The sequence below is a fragment of the Triticum dicoccoides genome, chromosome 6B (assembly GCF_002162155.2).
Source record: "Triticum dicoccoides isolate Atlit2015 ecotype Zavitan chromosome 6B, WEW_v2.0, whole genome shotgun sequence".
NCBI lineage: Eukaryota > Viridiplantae > Streptophyta > Magnoliopsida > Poales > Poaceae > Triticum > Triticum dicoccoides.
This window is the reverse complement of record NC_041391.1, coordinates 541870332-541895279: the sequence shown is the minus strand read 5'-3', so window position 1 is coordinate 541895279 and position 24948 is coordinate 541870332. Positions and strand designations below refer to the sequence as shown.

General features: G+C 45.3%; 1 protein-coding gene and 1 long non-coding RNA gene across 3 annotated transcripts; both read right to left on the bottom strand.

The window, feature by feature from the left end:
* Positions 1–17899: 17899 nt before the first annotated feature.
* LOC119325563 lies at positions 17900–19958 on the bottom strand. Of its 2 annotated transcripts, XR_005157586.1 has the most exons (5): positions 19807–19945; positions 19500–19671; positions 18509–19013; positions 18342–18421; positions 17900–18249 (listed from the first exon to the last, which is right to left on the bottom strand). It is a non-coding gene; the product is annotated as an uncharacterized LOC119325563 (long non-coding RNA). The 2 variants fall into 2 exon arrangements; XR_005157585.1 differs by having other exon boundaries at positions 19500–19958.
* Positions 19959–22429: 2471 nt separating this feature from the next.
* On the bottom strand, positions 22430–24747 carry LOC119325156 (BTB/POZ and MATH domain-containing protein 1-like). The gene is made up of 2 exons (XM_037598910.1): positions 24477–24747; positions 22430–23661 (listed from the first exon to the last, which is right to left on the bottom strand). Exon 2 carries the CDS (start codon positions 23658–23660, stop codon positions 22584–22586), a length of 1077 nt encoding a protein of 358 aa, XP_037454807.1. The 5' UTR covers position 23661; positions 24477–24747; the 3' UTR covers positions 22430–22583.
* Between the last annotated feature and the right edge of the window lie 201 nt (positions 24748–24948).

The following is a 24948-nucleotide window of genomic DNA, read 5'->3' as shown; positions in this document are numbered from 1 at the left end:
TACGTATTTTGGTTGATAAAAATTCATTATATATACTCCCGAAGGTTTTGACTCTCGTATCATGCAAATCTCCCCTGTTCTTATTTCGAGCTATTTTTCTGACAGGTCTAGATCATCATGACGACCCCAAGTGCTTCCAAGGACAAGTTCTTCGAGGAGGTTATCAACCCTTACCTCGCAGAGGTGCTGCAACACCCCCAAACCATTGAGATGCATGATGGGTTGTTGCACATCTGCGATGTTGAGGGACCAAAGGGAACCGGAAGTGTGGACTTGAGGCTCGAAGCAATGGAGCAACAAGTTTTCAAGTGCCAGGGGATGGTGGAGCGTGGAATCAACGCTACCCACAAGATGCTCGCGGAATTCACCAACAACTATGAGCCGAATGCCAAGAAGACCGAGGAAGCCATCTATAAGCTACATGAGAAGATCGAGCACCTCCAAGCCCAAATCTATGATCTGCAAAACCAAAACTGTGAGTATGAATATAGATTCAAAAGGATGAGTTTGGCTGCAGATTTGAGGATTCCGGAGACTCGATCATCCTTCTATGATGGTGAGCCTATGCCATGGAATGTGGATGACAAGCTTGCATCATCATCAACACCTCCACCGCCAACAACAAGGAAGGAGACATAATCATCTGGGTATGGGCACTCCCCTTGGCAACTGCCAAGCTTGGGGGAGGTGCCCTGGTATCGTATCATCATCATAACTCCTATCTTTACCATTTTTCTTAGTTCGATCCTATTAGTGTTATCTTGATTTAGTAGAATAAAGTCATGGCATGATCTAGTTTTGAGTTTTGCTTTATGATCCTTCTTTGTAATCAGCTCCGTGAGCTATATAATAAAGATTAGTGTTGAGTCAAGGGCTTGAGTATTTTGCCATGATCTTGGGTGATTAGAAGAAAAAGAATAAAAAGAATCAAGAGTTCATATTGATCTTATTGAAAGTAATGACTTCACATAGAAAGAGTATGATGATTTAAAGTTGTTGGGAGTTGGGAAATATAGCTTTGGTCATCATTGCAATTAATAGGAAGTAATAAGAAAAGAGAGGTTTCACATATAGATATATTATCATTGACATCTTTTATGATTGGGAGCACTCATTAAAATATGACATGCTAAAGAGTTGATGTTGGACAAGGAAGACAGCATAATGAGTTATGTTCTCTTACATCTGAGATAAAGTATGTTGTCATGGTTCCTCTACCGTGTTGAGCTTGCCTTTCCCCCTCATGCTAGCCAAATTCTCAGCACTAAGTGGAAATACTACTTGTGCTTCCAAATACCCTTAAACCAGTTTTGCCATGAGAGTCCACCATATCTACCTATGGATTGAGTAAGATCCTTCAAGTAAGTTGTCATCGGTGCAAGCAATAAAAATTGCTCTCTAAATATGCATGACTTATTAGTGCGGAGAAAATAAACTTTGCACGAACTTGTTGTGGACGCAATAAAAGCGACGGACTACATAATAAAGGTTCACATGCAAGGGGCAATGTAAAGTGACGTTCTTTTGCATTAAGATTTTGTGCATCAACCCTAAACGTGCATGACAACCTCTGCTTCCCTCTGCGAAGGGCCTATCTTTTATTATTATCCTCTACCCTATACAAGAGTCACGGTGATCTTCACCCTTCCTTTTTCATTTTATCCTTTGGCAAGCTCAGCATGTTGGAAAGAACATGATATATATATATATATATATATATATATATATATGTGTGTGTGTGTGTGTGTGTGTGTGTGTGTAATTGGATGTGGGGGAGCGTGAATTATTATTGTTGACATTACCCTTGAAGTAAAAGGTTGTGGGGCAAAAACTATAAGCCCCTATCTTTCTCTGTGTCCGATTAAAACTTTGTAACCACAAGTATCGCGTGAGTGTTAGCAATTATGAAGGACTAAGTGCTAGTTGAGTATGTGGACTTGCTTTTAAGCTCTGACATAGACTCTTTCCGATGTTATGATAAATTGCAATTGCTTCAATGACTGAGATTATAACTGTTGGTGCCCAATAAGGTTTCTGATTCATACTTCGGCTTTGTGAAAAGATCATCACTTGAACATGAGTAATCATATGACAAAATTTATATATGTTGCTGTTATGCAACAATCATGATGCCTTCATGTCCGTATTTTATTTTAATCGACGCCTCTACCTCTAAACATGAGGACATATTTATTGTTATAGACTTTTCGCTTGAGGACAAGCGAGGTCTAAGCTTGGGGGAGTTGATACATCCATTTTGCATCGTGCTTTTATGTCAATATTTATTGCATTATGGGCTTTTATTTCACATTATGTCACAATACTTATGGCTATTCTCTTTTATTTTACAAGGTTTACATGAAGAGGGAGAATGTCGACAGCTGGAATTCTGGGTTGGAAAAGGAGCAAATATTGAAGGACTATTCTGCGCAACTCCAAAAGTCCTGAAACTCCACGGAACACTTTAAAATAAATAAAGAAAAATCATCGTCAAAGATGAAGGCCAGGGGGCCCACACCCTGCTCACGAGGGTGCCCCCCCCCCTTGGGTGTGCTCCCCTACCTCGTGGGCCCCCTGGTGGCTCTCCGACGCCCATCTTCTCCCATATGAAGTCTTTCGATGAGAAAAAAAATAGAGGAGAACCTTTCGCGACGAGACTCCACCGCCACGAGGCGGAACCTTGGCGGAACCAATCTAGGGCTCCGGCAGAGCTGTTCTGCCGGGGACACTTCCCTCCGGGAGGGGGAAATCATCACCATCGTCATCACCAACGTTCCTCTCATCGGGAGAGGGCAATCTCCATCAACATCTTCACCAGCACCATCTCATCTCCAAACCCTAGTTCATCTCTTGTATCCAATTCTTGTCTCCAAGTCCGGGATTGGTGCTAGTAGGTTGCTAGTAGTGTCGGTTACTCCTTGTAGTTGATGCTAGTTGGTTTATTTGGTGGAAGATCATATGTTCAGATCCTTTATGCACAATATTACCCCTCTGATTATGAACATGAATATGCTTTGTGAGTAGTTACGTTTGTTTCTGAGGACAAGGGAGAAGTCTTGCTATTAGTAGTCATGTGAATTTGGTATTCGTTCGATATTTTGATAAGATGTATGTTGTCTAACCTCTAGTGGTGTTATGTGAATGTCGACTACATAACAATTCACCATTATTTGGGCCTAGAGGAAGGCATTGGGAAGTAATAAGTAGATGATGGGTTGCTAGAGTGACAGAAGCTTAAACCCTAGTTTATGCGTTGCTTCGTAAGGGGCTGATTTGGATCCATATGTTTCATGCAATGGTTAGGTTTACCTTAATACTTTTGTTGTAGTTGCGGATGCTTGCAATAGAGGTTAATCATAAGTGGGATGCTTGTCCAAGTAAGGGAAGTATCCAAGCACCGGTCCACCCACATATCAAACTATCAAAGTACCGAACGCGAATCATATGAGCGTGATGAAAACTAGCTTGATGATATTCCCATGTGTCCTCGGGAGTGCTTTTCCTATTATAAGAGTTTGTCCAGGCTTGTCCTTTGCTACAAAAAGGGTTGGGCCACCTTGCTGCACTTTATTTACTTTTGTTACTTGTTGCTCGTTACAATTTATCTTATCACAAAACTATCTGTTACCACTTATTTCAATACTTGCAGAGAATACCTTGTTGAAAACCGCTTATCATTTCCTTCTGCTCCTCGTTGGGTTCGACACTCTTACTTATCGGAAGGACTACGATAGATCCCCTATACTTGTGGGTCATCAGCGTCCTTCCTCGAGCAGCACAAGGGATTCGAGGACTCATTCCGTGTATACAAACGGGGCGTCAACTCCTTCAAGCATCCATATGGAAGCACTTGTTCCAGGCAGCCCTCCTACAGGCGCCGTTGCGGATGAAGAAGGTTGTGTACCTCAAGTACTCGAGATAGAGGATGTCGACGCGTAGGAAGCAGTGCATGAGTTGCTCACAGTGGAAAATCACCACTTCAGGAATCCCCTTCAAATCTGGCAAGTGCTTTTTTCCTACTTGAGTTGACTGACCAAATGCCCCTAATTTCTGCTCATGGTGTCTTTAGTTTTTTATTTGACATGCCATTTTTATCAGTGACTGATAGTGTTAGGAATTGGGAATTGCTAGCTTTTAGCACTCCTTGTCTACTGTTGTGCATTGTTGGTCAATGAGCTGGGAGAACTTGCATGCAGTGGGATAGAAGAGGAGCCTAAAATACTAGTACGAACTTGCAGATGGTCGTGTAACAGTTCCTCAAAATAAGGAGGTTGTATTATCGATGTGGGCTGTTTTTCTTGAATGTGTGCACATGTTACAACACACTGGAATGATTTTTTGAGTTGATACAATGATTAAACCATAGATAGTGCACCTTTTTTGTCCAAGGTTGGACACTTCTATGCACTATCCAAGATCCAGCATAGGATTGCATCTGCATACATTGAGGAGGCTAGATTGTTGTGTTTTTATTCTTGGTGTTTTAGGAGCACATTTGGGCCCGGAATAAGGATCATAGGTGCTAGCATATGTAACCAATGTGTATGATGTGCTTCCTAGGTTGTTGATTTGATTGGTGTTGCAGTAGTTATAAAATTTTGCATTTTTAAAATGGATATATACTAGACAGTAGAAAGGGTTAAATATCATAGTACCTTTTTTGGCGATGTTTGAGAGGGGTGAGGGGCGGGAATTGCCAGGAAGAGGCTACGAGTTGCGAGATCTGCGGGCATGAGTTGCCAGATGTGTGGTACGAGTTGCCAGATCTGCGGTTTTTTGAGCTTTACACTAGTGTGGTCCCCCCCCTCTTCACAACACTTCGCACAAAAATTGATAAGTAGTTGCTTGGTTTTGTTTTTCGACTTGCACAATGGTTTTATGTCAAGGGGCAACTGGTCAGTGGGGTAGGGAGGGCATTGTGTGTCAGGCAAATCACACATGTAGAACATGCAAGTCACATTCAAATGCCAAGCAAGTAACATAGTCAACACTAGTTGCAGGAAAGCTCTTTTTATTTTCCCTTTTTCAAACACCCACATGGTTTGTTTGAAATTTTAGTAGACTTGCTTGACATTTGAATTGAGTTGCTAGTATTAATTATGTGACTTGCCTATTGTTTTTTAGGCAAACTATGTGACTTTGCCTGTTTTTGAATCTGATCTAATTGGAAATCCTGATCGCCATGTGTCCACCCGCATGTAGTTGGGATCCAGAGGGCGAGTGTTTGGCGCTCTACGGTTCCACCGTCGCCCAAATCCATCGCCACCATGGCCGAACCGCCAGAGTTTGGGAGGCACATGGTGGATCCCTAGAAGGGATTAGAGTGAGGCGTAGAGGCACACCGCGTGCGCGGCTATAGAGCCTCTCTTCCCCTATCTCGTTTGAAGCAGGGCGGAGGAGGGTGACGGTCGTAGTTGATGGTGCACTTATTCCGGCAAGCGGGAAGGGGGATCTCCGATCAAAATCAGTGGTGAGCGTCTTCTACCTCATTTTCTTTTCATGCGCTTCTCTACGGGCACCCCTGGGAAGGTTCTCTGATAGGGGAGTGTCGATTTCATGTGGGGGTGGGTTGATTTTTCTTGTGTGATACACCACGGCCACCGGCAGGCGGATTTTGGTCGCAAGGGTCGATCATTTTTTCCATTTTGTCATCGGTGACATTTTTAGGGGAAGGGGATGGGGTGGATACATGTGTGAATCTGCGAGGGGTGAAATATGGTGTGTGTGAGTTGATGTCTTTGATTTTTTGGTGATAAGATTCTACTCGCAGTAGACAGTACCTAGAGGGTTGGTGTTGGAAGTCACTATGAGAGAGGCCACGAGTTGCCTGATATGCGTTACCAGTTTGCCAGAGATCGACGGTATGTTGTTGGGGTTGGAAGTTTCCAAGTGAGTGCCAGTGAGTTGCCTGATCTGTGGTACCAGATTTGCCTGAATACGCGGTGTATGAGTGTGGGGGTTGGGAGTTGCCAGGAAAGAGGCCATGAGTTGCCCGATCTCATGAGCTGCCTGATCTTATGAGCTGCCTGATCTCCAGGCAAGTTTGGAGGGTGGGAGGTGGATTTGGCCAGGCTATGGGTTGCCTTTTTATGGCATGATTTTGCCAGATCCTTTTGTCCTTTGAGTGTTTTCCCCTTCACCAAACTTGCCTAACGCTTGCTATGTAAGATTTGAGCTCTTTTGTGTCTGGGGTGAAATACTTCAGATAATGAACAATCCTAAACTTTTGTGTAATTTTTTTGTTTACTTAATTGCCTGACATAGTTTAGATTTTGGTTAATGGTTTTTACTTTGCCAAAACTTGCCTGACAAATTGTAGGTTTTTGCCTCGAAATAACTTGGATAATGAACGATCCTAAAGTTTTCTCTAATGTTTTTGTTACATAGTTGCCTGACATGGTTCAGTTTTTTTTGCTTTAATAATGGTTGTATACACATTAAACTCGTCAATGCCGAGATCAATAAATTGTAAAATGATATTACTACTAACTATGTTGCCTACAATCAAAAAATCTAATATATCAAGTCTACATCTTCTTGATCCTATAAATGACTAATAGCTCAAGTCTACAGTATTTTGGTTATAGACTTGCCTACAATCAAAATTAGAGTGGCCTACAACAAGTAGGGAGTTGCCTGCCTTTTCCCTGAACATGTTAATTAGGATCTTGCTTACATTTCCTGAACATGACTTGCATTTTGATTTCTTTACCGTATTACCTACTTTTTTTTCTATACACGTGGGCGGATGCAACATAGTTGTGTTCTTTTTTCCCACCGACTGCACTGATTTTAGCCCAAAAATCCATAGTAGTTGATTTTTTTTGTTGACTAACTTTTACAAAGGATGCCATCCCCAAGCAAGATCCATTAGACTTTTTTTCATGTAGGAATATCACATAGCTATAAAGAGCCAAGCAACTTTTTGTGTTTTGTCTGCACTAACCCTCATAACACTAGTTCTTGTTTTTTGATCTTCAAATCCAACAGGTTTATGGGAAAACAGTCCCCCTATTCAATCTACATACACATCGAAACTTCCTATCTCAGCCAAGCTAGCACCTTCATCCCACCAATGCATTGTACAAGTCTCCACCCCCTTTTCCTCCCTCATGAAATCCTAATTTCACGCAATGAAATTCGATTTCGTTCATGTCGGTGGTTGGAAAACGGTCCTGAGATCCGGCACTGGTAAAACATGGGTGCCCAATTTGCTTTCATACAGACAATTTTCTCAGGTAAACATATCTCAGTTCCCAAAGAGCCTCCCAACTAATTGGTTTATTCCAGCCAAAATTTGGAGTTTCAGGCTGAAACTTGTATGCAATTTTTGTTCTACATTTCTTGGCAGGACTTTATGGTTTTTGAATCAATGTATTCGATCTCAAGCAAGAAAAGTTTCAACAGCCACCACAAGGTAAACTTCACACAGTCCCTGGGAGCTTTTTATTTTTCTGCCCCCCTTTGTTTTTTGCCTAGATTTAGATGGGATTTGGTATGCCCCCCTGCCCCAACCCCTTCTCGATCTTTTTTCCTTGGGTTACAAGCCAGTTAACTGCCCTCCTAGGGCTAGGGTGTTTTATAAACTCACAAACCATGCAGGTTGTTTCTTCATCGAGATGCCCACACAATATATGCTCACATTTTTTGCCTGAAACTTGTAGGCGAATTGCCTACAAACCAAGTAGCAGTTGCTCCTATCTTCCACTTTCTTTTTCTTCGGCAAGCAAGACAATGAGTTGGTTGTACAATATATGGAAATTGCCTACAAACCTGGTACAAGTTGCTACCTTTTTCAATCTCTATTTTAAAAAAGAAAAAACATGGAGTTATGCAAATTGCTTAGATCAGAGAACAACTTGCCCGCAACCACAAATGCATTTGCCCCGGGCATCATAACTTGATGTTTGATGTTCCACAGAATACAGAAAATAGGGCCACAATTTTTTGTCTGAAACTTGTACACAATTGCTCTTTACTAGTAGTGCGCAGGGTACCTGTAAGTAAGAGTTTGATGAGAGTTTATGTTTTTTTTGCAGCTCTTTTCTTTTGTGCGCCAATGGCAATGGCGTTGGAGCTATGGAACTAGATCTGGAAGGAAGAAGATGAAGAAGAAACAAGATAGGCTCTAGCAGGCAGCGTGGGGGTGTGAGGGGCTTTTGTTTTTGTGGGGGAGGGAAAGGGACAAGGATAAGGTGGGATCGGTGTTGTTGGGCACCGTACGGAGGGCTAGTCACGTGGGCTTACCTTTTTCGTGAGAGGGGACAAAAACTTTCCTAAAACGGGTGTGTGCTAGGGAATTTTAGGGAGCACACGTTTGCTCCCTAGACGGCGTGCATCTAAAATTGAAATCAACTAACAGTGCCACCAATATGGGGATGCATGCTCATGTCGCCTGCCAAAGTCACCAAAAAGTAAGGGGACTATGGAAGCAAACTTTTCTAACCAATAAAGCATATGTAATTTAATATGGAAGCATCGGCCGAAACTCCAAAGCATGAAAGTTGTACTACTCAGCACAATTCCTCATAACTGGAAGCGTACAAATTTGAGAGTCACCAAGAATTAACATTAACTAATATTATTACACTAACAAAGGATTGCATGTTTGTACATACAAAAATACCAAACTAGAAGATTATTTTGTGGTCTTAGAGCATCTGCAGTCGTTGCCCCCCCCCCCCCAGGAGGCATAAAAATCGCCCTCTAGGGGTGAGCCGACGATACAATCGACGCTGGGGGCGATTGGGCATCCAGCCGTCGCCTCCAGCTCGCCCCCAGGCACCGATATTGGCCCAGTTTTTGGCCCACTTTCATAAAGGGCCCATATGGGCGAGAATAGGCCCATATTCGGCGTGGTTCGTCGTGGCTCGGCGTTAATTACCAACATAAATATATTTTTATCACATAGTTCATCACAGAAAATCAAATAGTGCAACAATAAATAGTTCAATACAAATTATATAGTTCAACAAATAAAAACTCATATTTCATCACACGTCGCGCCCGGCGTCGCCCTTGAGCCTCCATAGGTGCTCCACCAGATCATGTTGCAGTTGATGATGCACCTGTGGGTCTCAGATCTCCTGACGCATACTGAGGTAGGCAGTCCAGGTTGCCGGTAGCTGGTGATCAACTTCGGCTAGAGGACCCTGCCTGTAATATGGTTCAGTGTCAGACACTGGCTCTTCTTGCTCGCTCTCGATGATCATGTTGTGCAAGATGACACAGCAAGTCATGATCTCCCACATTTGATCTTTCGACTAGGTCTAAGCAGGGTACTGGACAACAGCAAATCGAGAATGGAGCACACCAAATGCCCGCTCGACATCCTTCTGGCAAGCCTCCTGCACCTTGGAAAAGTGGGAATTCTTGCCTCCTGGCACAGCATTTGAGATAGTCTTCACAAATGTAGACCATCTCGGATAGATGCCATCAGCTAGGTAGTACCCCTTGTTGTAGTGCCACCCATTGACCTCGAAGTTCACTAGAGGAGAATGACCTTCAACAAGCTTGGCAAAGACAGGGGAGCACTGCAGCACGTTGATGTCATTGTGAGTTCCTGGCATACCAAAGAAGGAGTGCCAAATCCAGAGGTCCTGTATGGCCACCGCCTCAAGTACCACACTGCAGCCGCCTTTGGCGCCTTTGTACATCCCCTGCCAAGAAAATGGATCGTTCTTCCATTTCCAATGCATGCAATCAATGCTTCCAAGCATCCCAGGAAATCCTCTTGTTGCATTCTGTGCTAGGATCCGAGCAGTGTCTTCCGCATTGAGTGTTGTTGGTTCAATATCCGGCGTATATCGTAGTAGGGGTCCTAAGCTAGGCGTCTTCGAGCGATGGTAACATGGACACGGGATTTTACCCAGGTTCGGGCCCTCTTGATGGAGGTAAAACCCTACGTCCTGCTTTTGATTGTATTCATATGCGGTGTAGTACAGATACTTGTATCTACCACGAGATGATAGTAATGAATATGAGATTGTCTATTGACTAGCCTGGCCTCGGTTTATATAAGACAACGGAGGCCTAGGTTTAGGAGAGTCCTTGTCTTGGGCGCCAAGTCTTGTGGAGTCTTCCTTGTATGCGGCAGGGGTTGTCCGAACTGGCCCATGAGTATACGGCCATGGGGGTCCTCGGCCCAATCTAACTGATCGGGAGACGATGTGGTGAGTACCCCCTAGTCCAGGACACCGCCAGTAGCCCCCTGAACCGGTCTTCAAGTTGGGGACGCTCCTTGATTCTTCCAGACTGTTCTTCATATCTTCGGTCGTCGGTCTTGAAAACTGGTTCAATAAATCTTCTCATCTTTGATCTTGACGATTTCCGAAGTGGATCTGAAGAGTTTATACGTCGGGTATCTAAGGAGCCCCTTTAAGTTATCGGCCTTTATCAATGCCTTGTTATTTTTCATGCCACACCTTGAGTTTGAAGTTGTTCCCATGGGGCGGTATCCTCTTGCATCCGAGCTCCAACACCGGAGTGCATTTGAGATACCCTTTGCAGCCGAGCACCAACGCCGGACCGCTTCTGAGCTCCAACGCCGTACTGTATCCTAGCTCAAACGCCGAACTATGTCAAGCTCCAACGCCGGACTATGTCCGAGCTCCAACGCCGGACTATATCCTAGGTGTCATAGATCACCTTGGTTCAAAAAAGTTGCAGGAGTTTAGCCGAGCTTAATGCCAGAAATGCCCTCTATGGAGCCATCCACTGGCACCCGTGCTTTATGTCGGACTACTTCCGAGGTGGTGCACCACCTTGGCCATGGGATGATTTTTATGAATTTAATTCCGAATTGTGTAATGTAATCTCTGGCGAGATGTATAGCCATTAGCCCTCAAGGTGTGTGTTAGCCTAATATCCGGGATGCACCTGAAGAAAAAAATCAAACCGCTGACCCTAGTAGCCCCTGAGACTCGGGTCGATTCATAAAATCAGCCCGAGGATCAATTCCAAGCTCGACAACATACTTAGGAATAGAAACGCGGTGTGCAAAGTCCTCGAGACTCAGGTTGGGTGCGGCCGACCAACCTGAGGATAATAATCTCCTCGAAAACTATATTGCACTTTAAATTTTCTGCATTGGATTGTCAATGCAGTAGCCCCCGAGACACTGGTCGGGTGGCAACACCAGATCAGGGGATCGATGTGCCCTTTTAATATTTGCAAATAATAAGCCCGAAGCCTAGTAGCCCCCAAGCCTTAATGCGTGCACGGGAGGCCGAATTAAGGATCGATATCCATAGTAAAATCACAAATTATATGTAATGACTCTATGTATCCAAGTACTTTACGTCATTAATGCTTCGATCTACATTGTACAAAACTTTGTTGACCGACCATCGGCTTCAACCTCCTCGGCCAGCAGCCGAGGGGTGTTTCTCCTACTTTATAAAGCCTTTATGAGGGCAAAGATTTACGACAAACAAGGCAATCCGTACATACGGTTTTATAAACAAAGGTACGCAGAGAGACATGTTATATTATTGTTTAACATAAGAAACATCGTCCAAAGAAAATAGTCCCGCTATCGGTTCCTTTCTTTGGGTTGTCATGCTAAGCATGATCATGAAACCTCAGCTCCGATCAATGTGGGAGGAAAATACTGAGGATTTAGTTTGGGGAAAGCTTCCAAACTCTGTGGTCTAAATGAATCCAAATTTTCACTTCCTGTTGCGACCGTTTATCATCTGAAAGTGGCCCATCGTCGGCTTCTACCCCCTTGTAGATGCTACGCAGGGTGTTTCCTTAATAACAAAACAACCCTTAGCTGACGTCTCGGTGCCCGAAGGTGGTTGTGTTAGCGGAAACGAGGCAATTAGATATGTGGGCTTTATAACTTTCACTTAGTCATAGGAGCTTAAAGTTGGGAGGCCAGCAAGTAGCCCATCGGTTAGTGTTCGGCGACAGCCAAGGTCAAGCCGTAAACACTTCGGCCAATGTTATTAACGGCTCATCATTTAATATAGTCATTGACCGCTGACCAGTTTACGCTTATTGTGACAGTCAGTTTTCGGCTTTCTCCACTGAGGTGCTTAACCATGCGAGCTGAAAGCACAATCGCAGTGGTTCTCCCTTTGCACACCTAGCCGAACAAAGCGGAACGTAGGAGGCAAGCACATGAGCCGGGCAACCCAACTATTGACCGAAGACACAATTCGAAACTGATGCATATATAGCAATATCCAAGATTTTTTGCCGAATCTCTAAAGGTGTCCAGCGTTGCACTGCGAGACTTATGCGGAAAACACACAAATAGTTGAAAAGGGCCATAGGATTGGAAAACCAAAAAACATCAGTAAAAACTCGACGTCCGAACTAGATCAATTGTTCGGTACCAATCAGAAAATTGGTCTAAGAAAAAAAAAGTGCTTCTGTCGTGCTTTAACATGACACACCCTATCTCAAGACTTCAAGCGGGTCAGCCTACGGCTTCAATCCCCTATCCTGAAGGCGGAGTACTTCTCGTTAGGCCAGTTTAGCAAACTTTAGCGGCTTTGAGAGAGAAATTAGGCTCCCTGGCTATTGACCACACACTCGTGTCGAAAAAAGGAGTGATAGAAAAAAGACTTTGCAACGACTAAGAAGAAGAACACTTATTATAAAACAGCTCACATAAATTTAAGAGCCCCCGAGTGACTTGGGTAAAAGAATTTTATGTATAATGATATTATGTACCGAAGTACTTGTATCATATCTGTGTTCACCCGAACTTTATACGCGTCTTAACTGACCGTCAGCTTCTCCCTCTTCGATCAAGGACCGAAAAGTGTTATGTACTCCACCTGTCGAGAATATCGATGTTGTTTCCGATAACCAGGCAATCAGGCCATAAGGCTGTAACAGACAAAGCGCGCTCAGGGAACTTATGCTATATTACCGACGAAGTGTAAGAAGCATCTTCGAAGAACATAGTACCCCCACCGATACCTTTCTTCGGTTGCTCATTATTATTGTGAGACTTGTGCAATAGATTTTTTGTACTCATGAGTTCCGTTGTGTGCTGACCATTATTGAAAACAGTAAGAGCGCTAGCTTTCGGCTTCACCCAGTCTGAGGTCCGGCTCGGATGAACCGATCATGACAATCGCAGAGGTGCTTCCTTTACTCCCTAGCCGAACAATCGGGACGTAGGGGTAAACACAGGAGCAAGGCAACCCAGCTTGCAAATCGCTTAAGTCAACATGGTGCATATTGTGGCGTAATACACAAACAAGGAACGAAGCCGTATAAGTATAATCATTTGCAAGAAGAAAGGCTTCATAAAGGAATCCCCCAAGTAAACGGGGTATTTGAATTTGTGTGTCACAAACAAAGTTATGACAAGGAACGTTTTTCACAAGCAACTTTTTGCCACAAAAGTATAATGCTTGGTCGAAGCGAACAAGAGTAAAAAATTGAAAAAACTGAGCAAAAAAGCAACTTAGCTAGTTAATGTGTTCGGCATAGATGATGTGGCCCGAGCTTACGACGGGACGAGGTTCCAGCCCCCAAGCCGGTCCCAAGGTGGCCGAGCGAAGAGCTCGGCAATCCGAAGAGGTGGAGCCCCCAGTCTAGCCGATGTGATGGAGCAGGTCGGCGGGGTAATGCCGAAGTCCCCGGAGTAGGTTGGGAAGTGATGGTGCGGTGATGCCGACAAAAAGGTGTGTTGTCCTGCGCCAAAGTGGTAACACAATTTGGTTGACGAAGGCAGAACGACGGCGTCGACACGCCAAGGTGAATGTGTGACGCCGTCGAATTCGAATACTTACACACGTAAAATAATGCAAATAAAAGTAATGATGAATAATAATAATGATAAATCTCCTCTACTTAATTAATTTAAGGAGATATAGAATTAAAGAAAAAATAGCCTGGATGCCGAGGTTGGCTCGGCGAAGTAACATCACGTAGGTGCCAACGCATGTCCCAATATGCGGGGAGATTACGCCAGCACAACACAATCCGTATTTGTTCCGGGAACGTGTCGACGCGGCTTGATGGTGGCCTAAAAACGTCGGGGTCCCTGCGGCAACGATGTCGGCCTGCGCACACAAACAGTGCAAATCCGAAGTAAAGGATTTCTTGATGTATAAATTGTACAAACAAATAAATGGAAAAATTGCACCTGAACCCGGATAATCATAAGAACAAAGAAGTATTTGTTGCTGTTGTTCATCTGGCAAGCTGGGCTACAGACATGGTGTCCGCCGAACTATGGAGGAAGCCAGTTTGTAGGAAGGACCACTATGTTGATGCGCTCGACGGACCGAATTGTAACTGATAGAGAAATCTACACAAAAAAACTCATGCAAACTAGGAGAAAAATATCTTGTGTGTATTTAACATATACAGTACAGGAAATTAGAAAAATAAAACATGATGTTTTTTGCTCGAACGATGAGGCGTTAAAATCCGAGGTAAAAAGCCAGAACCAGTGTCGCCTTGTACGAAGACCAATCAGTCTATGAAAGACGTGATAATCAATTTGTATTTTTGGATGGAGTCCTCCGCGTGTATTTCCTTGTGGAATTGTAGGAGCACTAGTAGCAGTGTCCATGTATCTTCAGCTCTCCGAAGCGTTTTAGTGCTTCACGTGCTAGCCCAGATTGAAGGTAGCGGCCTTGGACTAATTGAACATTGCTGCAGACTAGCATTCACTTATAAGTAATATTCTCCTCTGCACAAGGTAACAACCGGCCAGCGGGCAGCACCGCTACTTGAATAAAAAAAGATAAGGCAGAGGACTATCCCTGCACGCTCGCTGCCCGAACAAGGCAGCTCGTGCTTTATGGTTGTTCGAGACAGGGGATTGAACATGGCCCGAGGACAGCTCGTCTTGCTCTAGTTTGGATGTTGCCTCCACACGGTCTTCGGCCACGCAGACGTTTTGATGATCGGTGGTGGCTGGTGCATAAATTCTCCTGATTTAGTTTGAGATCGAAAAAGACATCGGAGAAACATGTGGAATAAAATAGTGATCTGAGAACAACTCTCAAAGAAATTAATTCATGTGGAACAGATTTAACTAGAAAAATATCACCTGATCCCCATCGATCCGCGACGATCGCCTAACAGGCTCTCAATGAAAGCACCAATGTCGGTTCAATATCCGACGTATCTCGTAGTAGGGGTCCTAAGCTAGGCGTCTTGGAGCGATGGTAATATGGACACGGGATTTTACCCAGGTTCGGGCCCTCTTGATGGAGGTAAAACCCTACGTCCTGCTTTTGATTGTATTCATATGGGGTGTAGTACAGATACATGTATCTACCATGAGATGATAGTAATGAATATGAGATTGTCTATTGACTAGCCTGGCCTCGGTTTATATAAGACACCGGAGGCCTAGGGTTTAGGAGAGTCCTTGTCTTGGGTGCCAAGTCTTGTGGAGTCTTCCTTGTATGCAGTAGGGGTTGTCCGAACTGGCCCATGAGTATACGGCCATGGGGTCCTCGGCCCAATCTAACTGATCGGGAGACGACGTGGTGAGTACCCCCTAGTCCAGGACACCGTCAGGTGTCCTCAAGTATTGCGGTCCAAACACTGCCACCACTGCCCGACAGAACTTGTACAAACACTCAATGGTGGTGGACTCGGCCATGCGCCCATAGTCGTCGAGTGAATCACGGGGAGCTCCGTATGCAAGCGTCCTCATCGCCGTCGTGCACTTCTGGATCGAGGTGAATCCAAGTTTGCCAGTGCAATCCATCTTGCACTTGAAGTAGCTGTCGAACTCCTGAATGGAATTCACAATCCTAAGGAAGAGCTTTCGACTCATCCGATAATGGCGCCGAAATGTTTTGTCGCCGTGAAGTGGAGCATCGGCGAAGTAGTCGGAGTAGAGCATGCAGTAGCCTTCGAGACGATGCCGGTTCTTTGCTTTCACCCGCCCCGGCGCCGAGCCACCTCGCCGCGGCTTTTCATTGCTCGCCAGCAGCTGGGCGAGGGGCGGCGAGCACCATGAGATGCTCTTCTTCCTGGACGTCGGCCTCGGCTTCCTCCTCCAACAGCGCGGCGAGCGCTTCCTCGTCGTCCGAGTCCATCGCCGAGGCAGGCAAATCGCCGAACATCTTGCGCCCGGTGGGCGTGTACCCGCCGCTAAACTACTCCTCCACGGCCGGAGCCGGCGGCAAAAACGCCCAGCTGCTGGTGGAGGGGCTGCCTCGGCGAACCTTTGCTCTTTTTCCGGCGGGGATTGACTATCTAGCGGTGAAGGGCGGCGGGCGGCGCCGGGATACAGCTAGTGGTGGCCGAGAGCGCGGGGGGTGGAAGGCGAGTCGGGGAAGAAAAACTTGATTTTTTTCACCTGACGGTGTGGGCTAGCCGTGCTTTTCCCTTGCGCCGAGGGACGTACTATGCATATCACCCGTTCATGCACCATCCGACGGCATCAAGTGCAAAGGAAAATCAGCGACGCCAACTGTGTGGCCCATGAGCAGCCCAAATCACTTGAAGTAAAATCGTTGGAAATTTATCTTTACTTGTCGTCGACATTCCTTCGCTCTCGGCGAGGGAGGCCGGCTGCTACCAGCGCCACGGCCGCAGCACGCCCACATGGGCGACCGGCACAACCAGCTCACAGCCGTGGTTGTCTGCAGCACGTCGTCGAGAAACAATCTTCCAGTTGCTATCTGTACATATGAAGAGTTGAACAAACTTAAAGGCTGCTAGGTGCAGCCATGGTAGTAGAGTCTGTCCTCCCTCTCTTGCGGTGGTTCAACCTCAGCAAATTCGCACTTGCTTGGCGCTTCCGTGGGTGGTGCCTGGTGCGACCTTGACGGCGTGGTGCAGGCATGGCAGCAGACGCCTTTCCAGCTTGGCGCCGGCGTGAGTGCGAGCAGTCGATCTCCCAAGGAGGTGCAAAAATGAAAGCAGCAGTCACCTTTCCTCCCCCCTCGGTGGAGCTCGGTTCACCGCCGGCGTCGAGCACGACCAAACGGTGAAGACGAATGAACCGCGACGGCGACTGTATATTTTTATTTGCCTTACGCGATTGGGCTTCTGTTTATGGGCCAGGCTGCTTTAGGCATCGCTGGGCGCTTTAGCTACTTTTGCACTTGGGGCTGATGCATGAACGGTCGATACACGTAGTACGTCCCTCTGCAGTAGTCTGAGCTACGTTAGAGGATCTCGTTCCAGCCGTTTGGGTAAGGCGGAGCAGAATCTGCGGGAACGGCTCAGGTGATTTTCTGAGCTAGTCCGACCCATCGCCGTCGGCTCTTTGTATCACAGTAATCCAATCTATTGAAGTGGCCAGCCATATTTTCACTGTCAGATTTTCCAAATACTAACCACTGGGGAAAAATTCAAACAACAGGAAAAAGAATGCAAAACATTTTTCTCCGAATAATTTGCATGCAATAATTAGCTAACCAATGATCGTTAACACCAAAATAAATCAACAATTAGTCGCACAGTTCACCGCACATAAATCCAGCTAGCAAGATAAACTTGGCACAAACTAGAGTTTGAATTGATAAAATCAGAGATCCAACCCACTGAGTAGGAACGCAGAGGTACTTCAACAAACCGTTTAAGTTTCTCTTTCAAACTCGAAAGTACCCTTCTACACCCAGGAGCAAATGCTCCTGGTGTGAACAGTAAAATCAAAAAAATAGAAAAAAAATTCAAAAAAATCTGAAATTTTTTTATGACATACTTTCGCAAGTGTTTCTTGTGCATGAAAAAATTCATCACGAAATCACATTCGTGGAAGTCGTGCCGAAAAAAACAAAATCAAAGCTCCAAAATGCTTTTGTAAGTAACATTTTCAGAGCATCGATTTTGTTTTTTTTACCACACCTTTCATCAATGTGATTTCGCGATGAAATTTTACGTGCACAACAAACATTTGTATAAGTATGCCACAAAAAAATTCAGAATTTTTTAACTTTTTTTTGATTTTTTTTTATTTCACTGTTCACACCAGGAGCATTTGCTCCTGGGTGTAGAAACTCCGCTTCCTTTCAAACTACACTTTTTTCATGCTGATAGACTGGCACGCTAGGTTTAATTAGACTAATCTTGCGTCCTCAGCCGTTTCGCTGCCTTACTGTCTACTTCACCTTCTCCGTCAGATTCAGCATCACCCTGCTACACAGATCACTCCCGACCCATGGTCCTCGTCAGATTCACCGAGGCGGCAACAGCAGCAGGATCATGGTCGCCGAAACCTTCCTCCAGACCAGAATCCATGCCCTTGTCTTCCATCTCCACATTCAGCAGCTTCTCCTGGTTGGGCTCCTGATGTATTACTTCACCCTGTCAAAATAATGGCACCCAGATTGGGTAATTTCAGACAGATCCCGGAGAGTCAGAATCATTTACAATGCATATGACACACTTGAGCTCACCTCCTCGTCATCCTGGGTATCATCAACTGCCAGCAAGTTGGTGCTCCACGCGCTTGTCGCTGATCCAAAACTTGAACCATCTGTCAGATGCACACTTCACAGAGTCAGGCACCGATTCAGAATATAATCCAGCAATAGTGCTAGTACTTATGGATGCTGGGGCGTACCTGAAACTCTTCTCCTGCTCCGGCGGAGAACTGGTATTGCATCCGGGTGCTACCATTTGTTCACATCAGGTTCTTCACTCTGCTATCGTTGTTCGCCAAAACCCGGTAAGTGAAGCTGGGATCACCAGCTAATATGTCCGCAAAAACCTCCAAGGTCTTCCTCACATCATCATCAATCTGTTCGTGGCTTTTCTTAAGACAGATGTTCCTCAGTGTCCTTTTTGTCAATGGCACCTTCTGAACAGACCCGAAAAAACTGCCTATGATGATGTACACTTTTCCAAGGTTTACATTATTCCCCCTGAGCTGTGTAATCAAATCTTTAGTGTACACATCGATGTGGCTGTTGTGACGGCCAGTGCACCTTTTCACCCATCATAAGAGACATGGAGTGGTTGTGCCCCTCGCGGTGCTCTGTGATGCACCAGCAGTTGTCCGCTGCCCGCGACATCCACACCAATGCAGGGCACCTGCAAGATCTTCTGTTCTCAGCTTCTGGCTTCCCCTGCATGCACAGTCCACCAAAAAATTCAACACTCTGAAACAATTATATAACAGTTCGTCATGCGAGAAGGACACGGCGTCCTGTCTGGAGGTGAGCTGGCGTAACCTGAACACATTACTGCTTATCACAAAAAAATTGCAACTGTAGCAAACACATTTTTTTAAACTTTCGTCTTCCTGACCGTAGCGTTGATATGCCAATGAATCACATATAAACAAGCATCAGCAATTCATCTCGATTTTTTAGTTATATAGGTGCGTCAAGAATTTTTTTTTAAACTAACTCACAAGCTAAACATGGGGTTTAATATCCATGCTCATGGAAATATGCCAATGAATCACACATAAACAAGCGTCTGGATTTCAGCTACTCTTTGTTTACCAGTTTCTAGGTGCGTCCTGAACCAAAAAAATCAGTAACTCCCAGGCTAAAAAGCAGGTATTATGTTCATGCTATAGCATAGCAAACCGAGTTATGTCAACTGACCTTTTCTTCCCCCCAGGTGCTTCAGGGTTAACCCTGTCAGTAGATGGCCGATGCAGTTGGCGAGGAAGAAGGAACTCCGGTAGACCCAATCCACCCGGAATCAACAACGGATCTGGCGCTGGACGTGCCACCAGAGGCGTAGTAGATGCTGGAGGAAGCCTTATTCAACCCCCTGGAGATGGATCAGTGGCAGACAAACCAATCAGCCGCCGCCGCCGCGCCCCAAGGACGAACGGCTGGACGCCGGAACCCTAGCTACGACCTAACTACGGCTATACACAAGTCGAGCCGGTAGATCAGGCCCTACCCACACTCGAGCGACGGCGAGGCCGCCGATCCACCGGCGGAACGCGGGAAAGCCGGCGGGGTCGCTCAGGAATCGCCCCTCTGCCTGCAGTTCCTTTCGGGTCTTGGCCTACCTGTGCTTGGCTCAGCCGAAAAGCTAACGTTCTGATCCACGGATCAGAAAGGCCACGTTACTCGCGAATTGGGCCCATTCCTAGACCACTGTTTTGTACCGTATTCGACCTGTACGCCACATTACGAGATTTATTCGCGTCCCTGTCAGACCGAATTTTCCACATCCCGAGACTATACTGGACCGCGGCGATTTCGGGAGCATCAGAGCTCGGGCACCGAATCGCCGCATCCATCTACTCATAAGGGTAAATGTATATTCCCTCCGTCCGGAATTACTTGTCGCGGAAATGGATGAAAATGAATGTATCTAGAACTAAATTATGTCTAGATACATTCATTTCTCCGACAAGTATTTTCGGACGGAGGGAGTACATGACAGCTTCATGTACGTTCAGGGCTGCCTTACATCGGGCCAGTAAATCTGCTGTGCTCTTCAAACTGGATATTGCAAAAGCTTTCGACTCCCTGTCCTGGGAATATTTGTTAGAGTTTCTTCAGGAAATGGGATTCAACCCTTGTTGGCGTGATTGGATTACTTCAATCCTCTCCACGGCCTCCTCTGCGGTCCTGCTCAATGGATGCCTCGGCCAATCTTTCTGGCACCGTCGTGGCCTCCGACAGGGCGACCCCCTTTCACCGCTCCTCTTCATCCTCGCCATTGCCCCGCTCCACCATTTGCTGCGTGCGGCCATTGTTCATGGACTTCTTGCCCCTCCGGCATCTTAGTGATCCTTGGGCGGCACGTTGGATTTGGATGCTGAGCTGAACGTGAGTTGGAAAGAGATGATTTGAGAGAGATAGGATCCTAACCAAGAAATCAGGGGAGGTAGGTATCGAATTATGGGATGTTACGTGGGATTGGGTGCATGGTCGTGGCCGTGGGATGGAACCAGAATCAACGGTTGTCCATCGGTTTGATGATTAGCTTCTATCAGTATGATGTGAAGTGTTTCCCTTAATTAACAAGAGGTGATGAGATCAAACTCACAGTTTTTGACAAATTTGTCCGTAGCCGAGGACTCAGCTAATCATAATTGATTTATACACTCTGTAGAGGTTTATGTACTTTACCCGCCATACCTAGTCACACCGTTTTTGCTACTAAATTTCTCTTGCGAAGCACTAGTATGGTAGACCAAGACGAGACTTTTAGGAGGTAGTAGCCCATGTGGTGATCACGTGCTCTAGTGCCGCCCGAAGCCCCACGACGACGACTCCGACAATTGGTGACGGCGACGGAGGTGCCGCCGGCCAACCAGGCATGGCGTATGAGGTCACCATTAAGTATCTGATAGTTTATTTTTTTAATGACTTTTAGCTCATCGGATGAAATCCAGTTTTGTGTAAAAATTATTCAAGCTTGAAAATCATCCGGCTTGTTTAAATTTCCATCAAATTTGTTCACTTTTGTTAAATTTCATTTTAAATGTAACAAGACATTTGCGGCTAGCTCTGAATGGCCGGCTCCCATATCAGTTTCCTCGGGCTGTTCTCCACTGGTCCACGGACGGATGCGGGATCTGATTTAAGGAGCAGTCGTTGGAGATGCCCTTATACTACTGTACGTTCCAAGGATGAGAATCAGCCACGAAGCTCCAGAATTAACAGTGTACGTCGTGCGTGTTAGTCAAGATATGCCAAATACAGTATTAGGTGGTGTTCTGTAATGCTCATAAGAAGGTGACCCATATGTTGTCATAGATCGGGTGAGCCCGCTGCTTTCACGATCTACCGGCATTGTGTTCCTGTTGCATCCGGGCTGTTGTAAACTGAATGTTTATGTAAATGAATAATAATCTCAAAAGGTTCCGTGTGTTAAGCTGTTCCGTAAAGTTAACCTCAAAACTATTTTCTTGGCATTGCTTAGCTCAGAACACAAGAGATTCATGTATGATTTTGTTCGGGCTTATGCAAAGCTTCATAATTATAAACACAAGCAAAGCTTCAAGATGCTTAATGCTGAGCTTCTACCATTCTTACTTACTCTTTAGTCTTTACAACTGATAATGTACAGATTAACACAGACTACATCAGTAAAACAAGTGTACCTACCTTTCCAGTTTGATGTGCATTAGTCCTGATCTGGGATAGTAAAACCTGGTTTGGCCTTTGGAGTAAGATGGTTAATTGAAATTAAACAGTTTATCAAGTGACCGAATAAATTGAGTAAACTTTACCCTCCAGGCTCAGTTCAGTAGTATCCCAGACAAATATAAGTACATCTAAGGGTTGCAGTGGATCAATAAAAAATCAGGAACATTCATTCCTCACAATGTTATATATACAACCAATCATATAAGTTTCCGAAAATATGAATACCACGTGAATGTATTCACAGCTTCTGGGCCTTGAATAATTATACGCCGAGTTTTTTTCTTTTCATATGCACCAGATTGTATATGATGTGACATCTTCCAGTTCCCAAAGGAAGACAGTTAACAGCACGGTTGTATAATGTAGTTGTTATTTATGATGTAATGTGGTTATGTTCCCAAAGCAACAAGATACTGTTATGTAACATACTAACATTCATTCATTTTGAGATGATAACAGTTCACACATGCTATTACACTATTTGAGCGTCGAAAAGTTTCAGGAAAGGTGCAGATAACATAAGAAACCTCAACAACCGCATGTAACTGATTTTAGTACGCATGAGCTGCTTTATATGCGAGGCCTGCTTCTCTTCTCTAAAGCATCTATCAAGACAGACGGGCAAGATCTTTTGAGATTTGCATAACCTTTGGTTGCCACGACATCATCCATCTTATCTGAAGAGGCAATAAATTCAATGCAAACATCTTTAAGCTTGTCACAGCTATACTGATCAGCTAAAGCCAATGTAGTTGCCACGTTCTCCACATCAAGACTCTTGCCAAGGATGTTTTCACACATAACCTTCAGCCTGTCCATGGCATACTTATCTGCAGCTACCAGCAAATGCCGGATCATTTCACACTTATCATCGCCTTCAAGATCATCCAAGTCAGGCAATGAATCTGTATAAATGAAATGCAGCAGAGCCTTGAAAACAGCGGGCTGCATGTCTTTGATGGTCAAACACTGCATCCTCTTCTCCTTCATCGGCCCAAAGAGTTCTGCTTTGAAGACAGGTGATCGCATGGCAAGCAAAATCTTGTGCGCCTGAAAGGTCTCGCCTCCAACACTGAAAGTGACATCTGCTTCCTCCTTAGTGTCCAACAGGTTTGCGAGATGCTCCATGATGTCTGACGGTGGCACCTCAATTTCAGAGTGCCCCAAGGTTTCATAAACCTCAGATTCTTTGATTACCGTAATATTACATTTGATTATGAGAAAATCATCCTGAAGGTACTTTACTGGTTTCGCCTCAAGACTGCTTCTTAGTATGAACAGATGATACTCACGACTGTTCCTGGTCTTGGAGCTGAACACCTTATTGTTTGGCGTAAACATTGAGCCAATCAACCCTGTCTCATGCTTTACCAATCCAAGCCGAAAGAATGTCCGCACTTCGGCATTGCTGCTCATGAGCTCAAGACAGATCCCCATACACCCTTCGGGCGACTCGGTGGTACCTTCGGGATAAAATCTGATGGACCAGTCGTACCCACCGACAGTGAAGGTGACCGACCGGACGAACTTCTCGACACCCATATCCTTCTTGAGGCTGTACCCGGCGATCTCAAAGATGTGTGTTCCCTCCTCCTTGTGTGTGGAGCACCTCGACGCTGTCACCTTCTCCTTGGATGCTGACTCCATCCTGTCCACAACCATGATTAATTTCAAGAAGGGATAGTGTGGATCTGAGCATAAGAGAGGAACATAGACAGCTTTTTCAAGGAGGAGTAACTCTATGCATTGGGCTTGGGCATGGTTTCGGTTTACACAAATTAACCAAAGTTGACACGAATTTAGGAAAAACAAGAGAACAACATTTTGTGAAAACTTCACAAACTAGTGAGGGGTTGGGAGCAAGCAGACCACATGATGTGTGAAAAGCTGAGAAGTGAACATGCTATACAACAGTGCACGGGGCAGGGCTGTTATACACAACACAAAAACGAAGCTAGCAAAACGCCAAGTATAACTATTAGCTAAGCTAGTGGTAGCTTGGCTAAAAATAATACTCCCTCCGTCCCAAAATTATTGTCTTAAATTTGTCTAGATACGGATGTACCTAATACTAAAACGTGACTTGATACATCCGTATTTAGACAAATCTAAGACAAGAATTTTGGGACGGAGGGAGTAAGTTAATAATAACAGAGCAGAAGAACACAACCTCACAATCCCCCATGGCCATGGCCCATGGGGCAGGAGCATTACCAGTTTACGACAATAGTTTACAAGATTACAGTTTAGTACTAATTGGGGAAGGTGCATTACAAGTTTAGCACAACCCAAGCAGCTTACAGTCTCAGCCATCTGATGACCTGAACTTCTGAAGAACACAAAAAAGGAACATGAAAGATACAGAGCTAGATTTAGAGCCGCAAGTTCCTCCAATTGTGTTAATCCAGCACTAGCAGACTAGCAACACCGCACATAACAGCCAACATCAATCGAGGATTTTACCTGCAGTTTTTTAGGCTGTGGGGGGAGCCGGGGATGGAGAACGCCGGGAGCCCTGGACGCGAGGGCCGGTGGGCGGCAGGCGGTGCCGGAGGCGGCGGAGATCAGACGAGGACTAGGCGAGTAGGTCAGGCGTCTGACGGCGGAGCGGGTCCGGAGCCCGGAGGCGTGGCGATACAGGGATGTGCTCGCAACTCGCTTCGCTAGGGTTGGGCATGCGCGTCTCGCTCGCCAGCGCTGCGGTGGCTGTGCCTGTGCGCGCCTGCGCGACTCCGTGGGCGTGGAGTTTTTTTTTTTTGGAGAATGGGGTGTGGAGTGTGGACGCGGAGTGCCTGGTCGGCTGGGCTGTAAGTGGGCTGGGCCTTAAATCGGTTGTTTCGGCTTTGCCAAAAAATAATCGTTTGTATGCTGAAAAGCGAAACGCAAATCCTATTCTATATCTATCTATCTTTCTGCTAAAAAAATATATCTATCT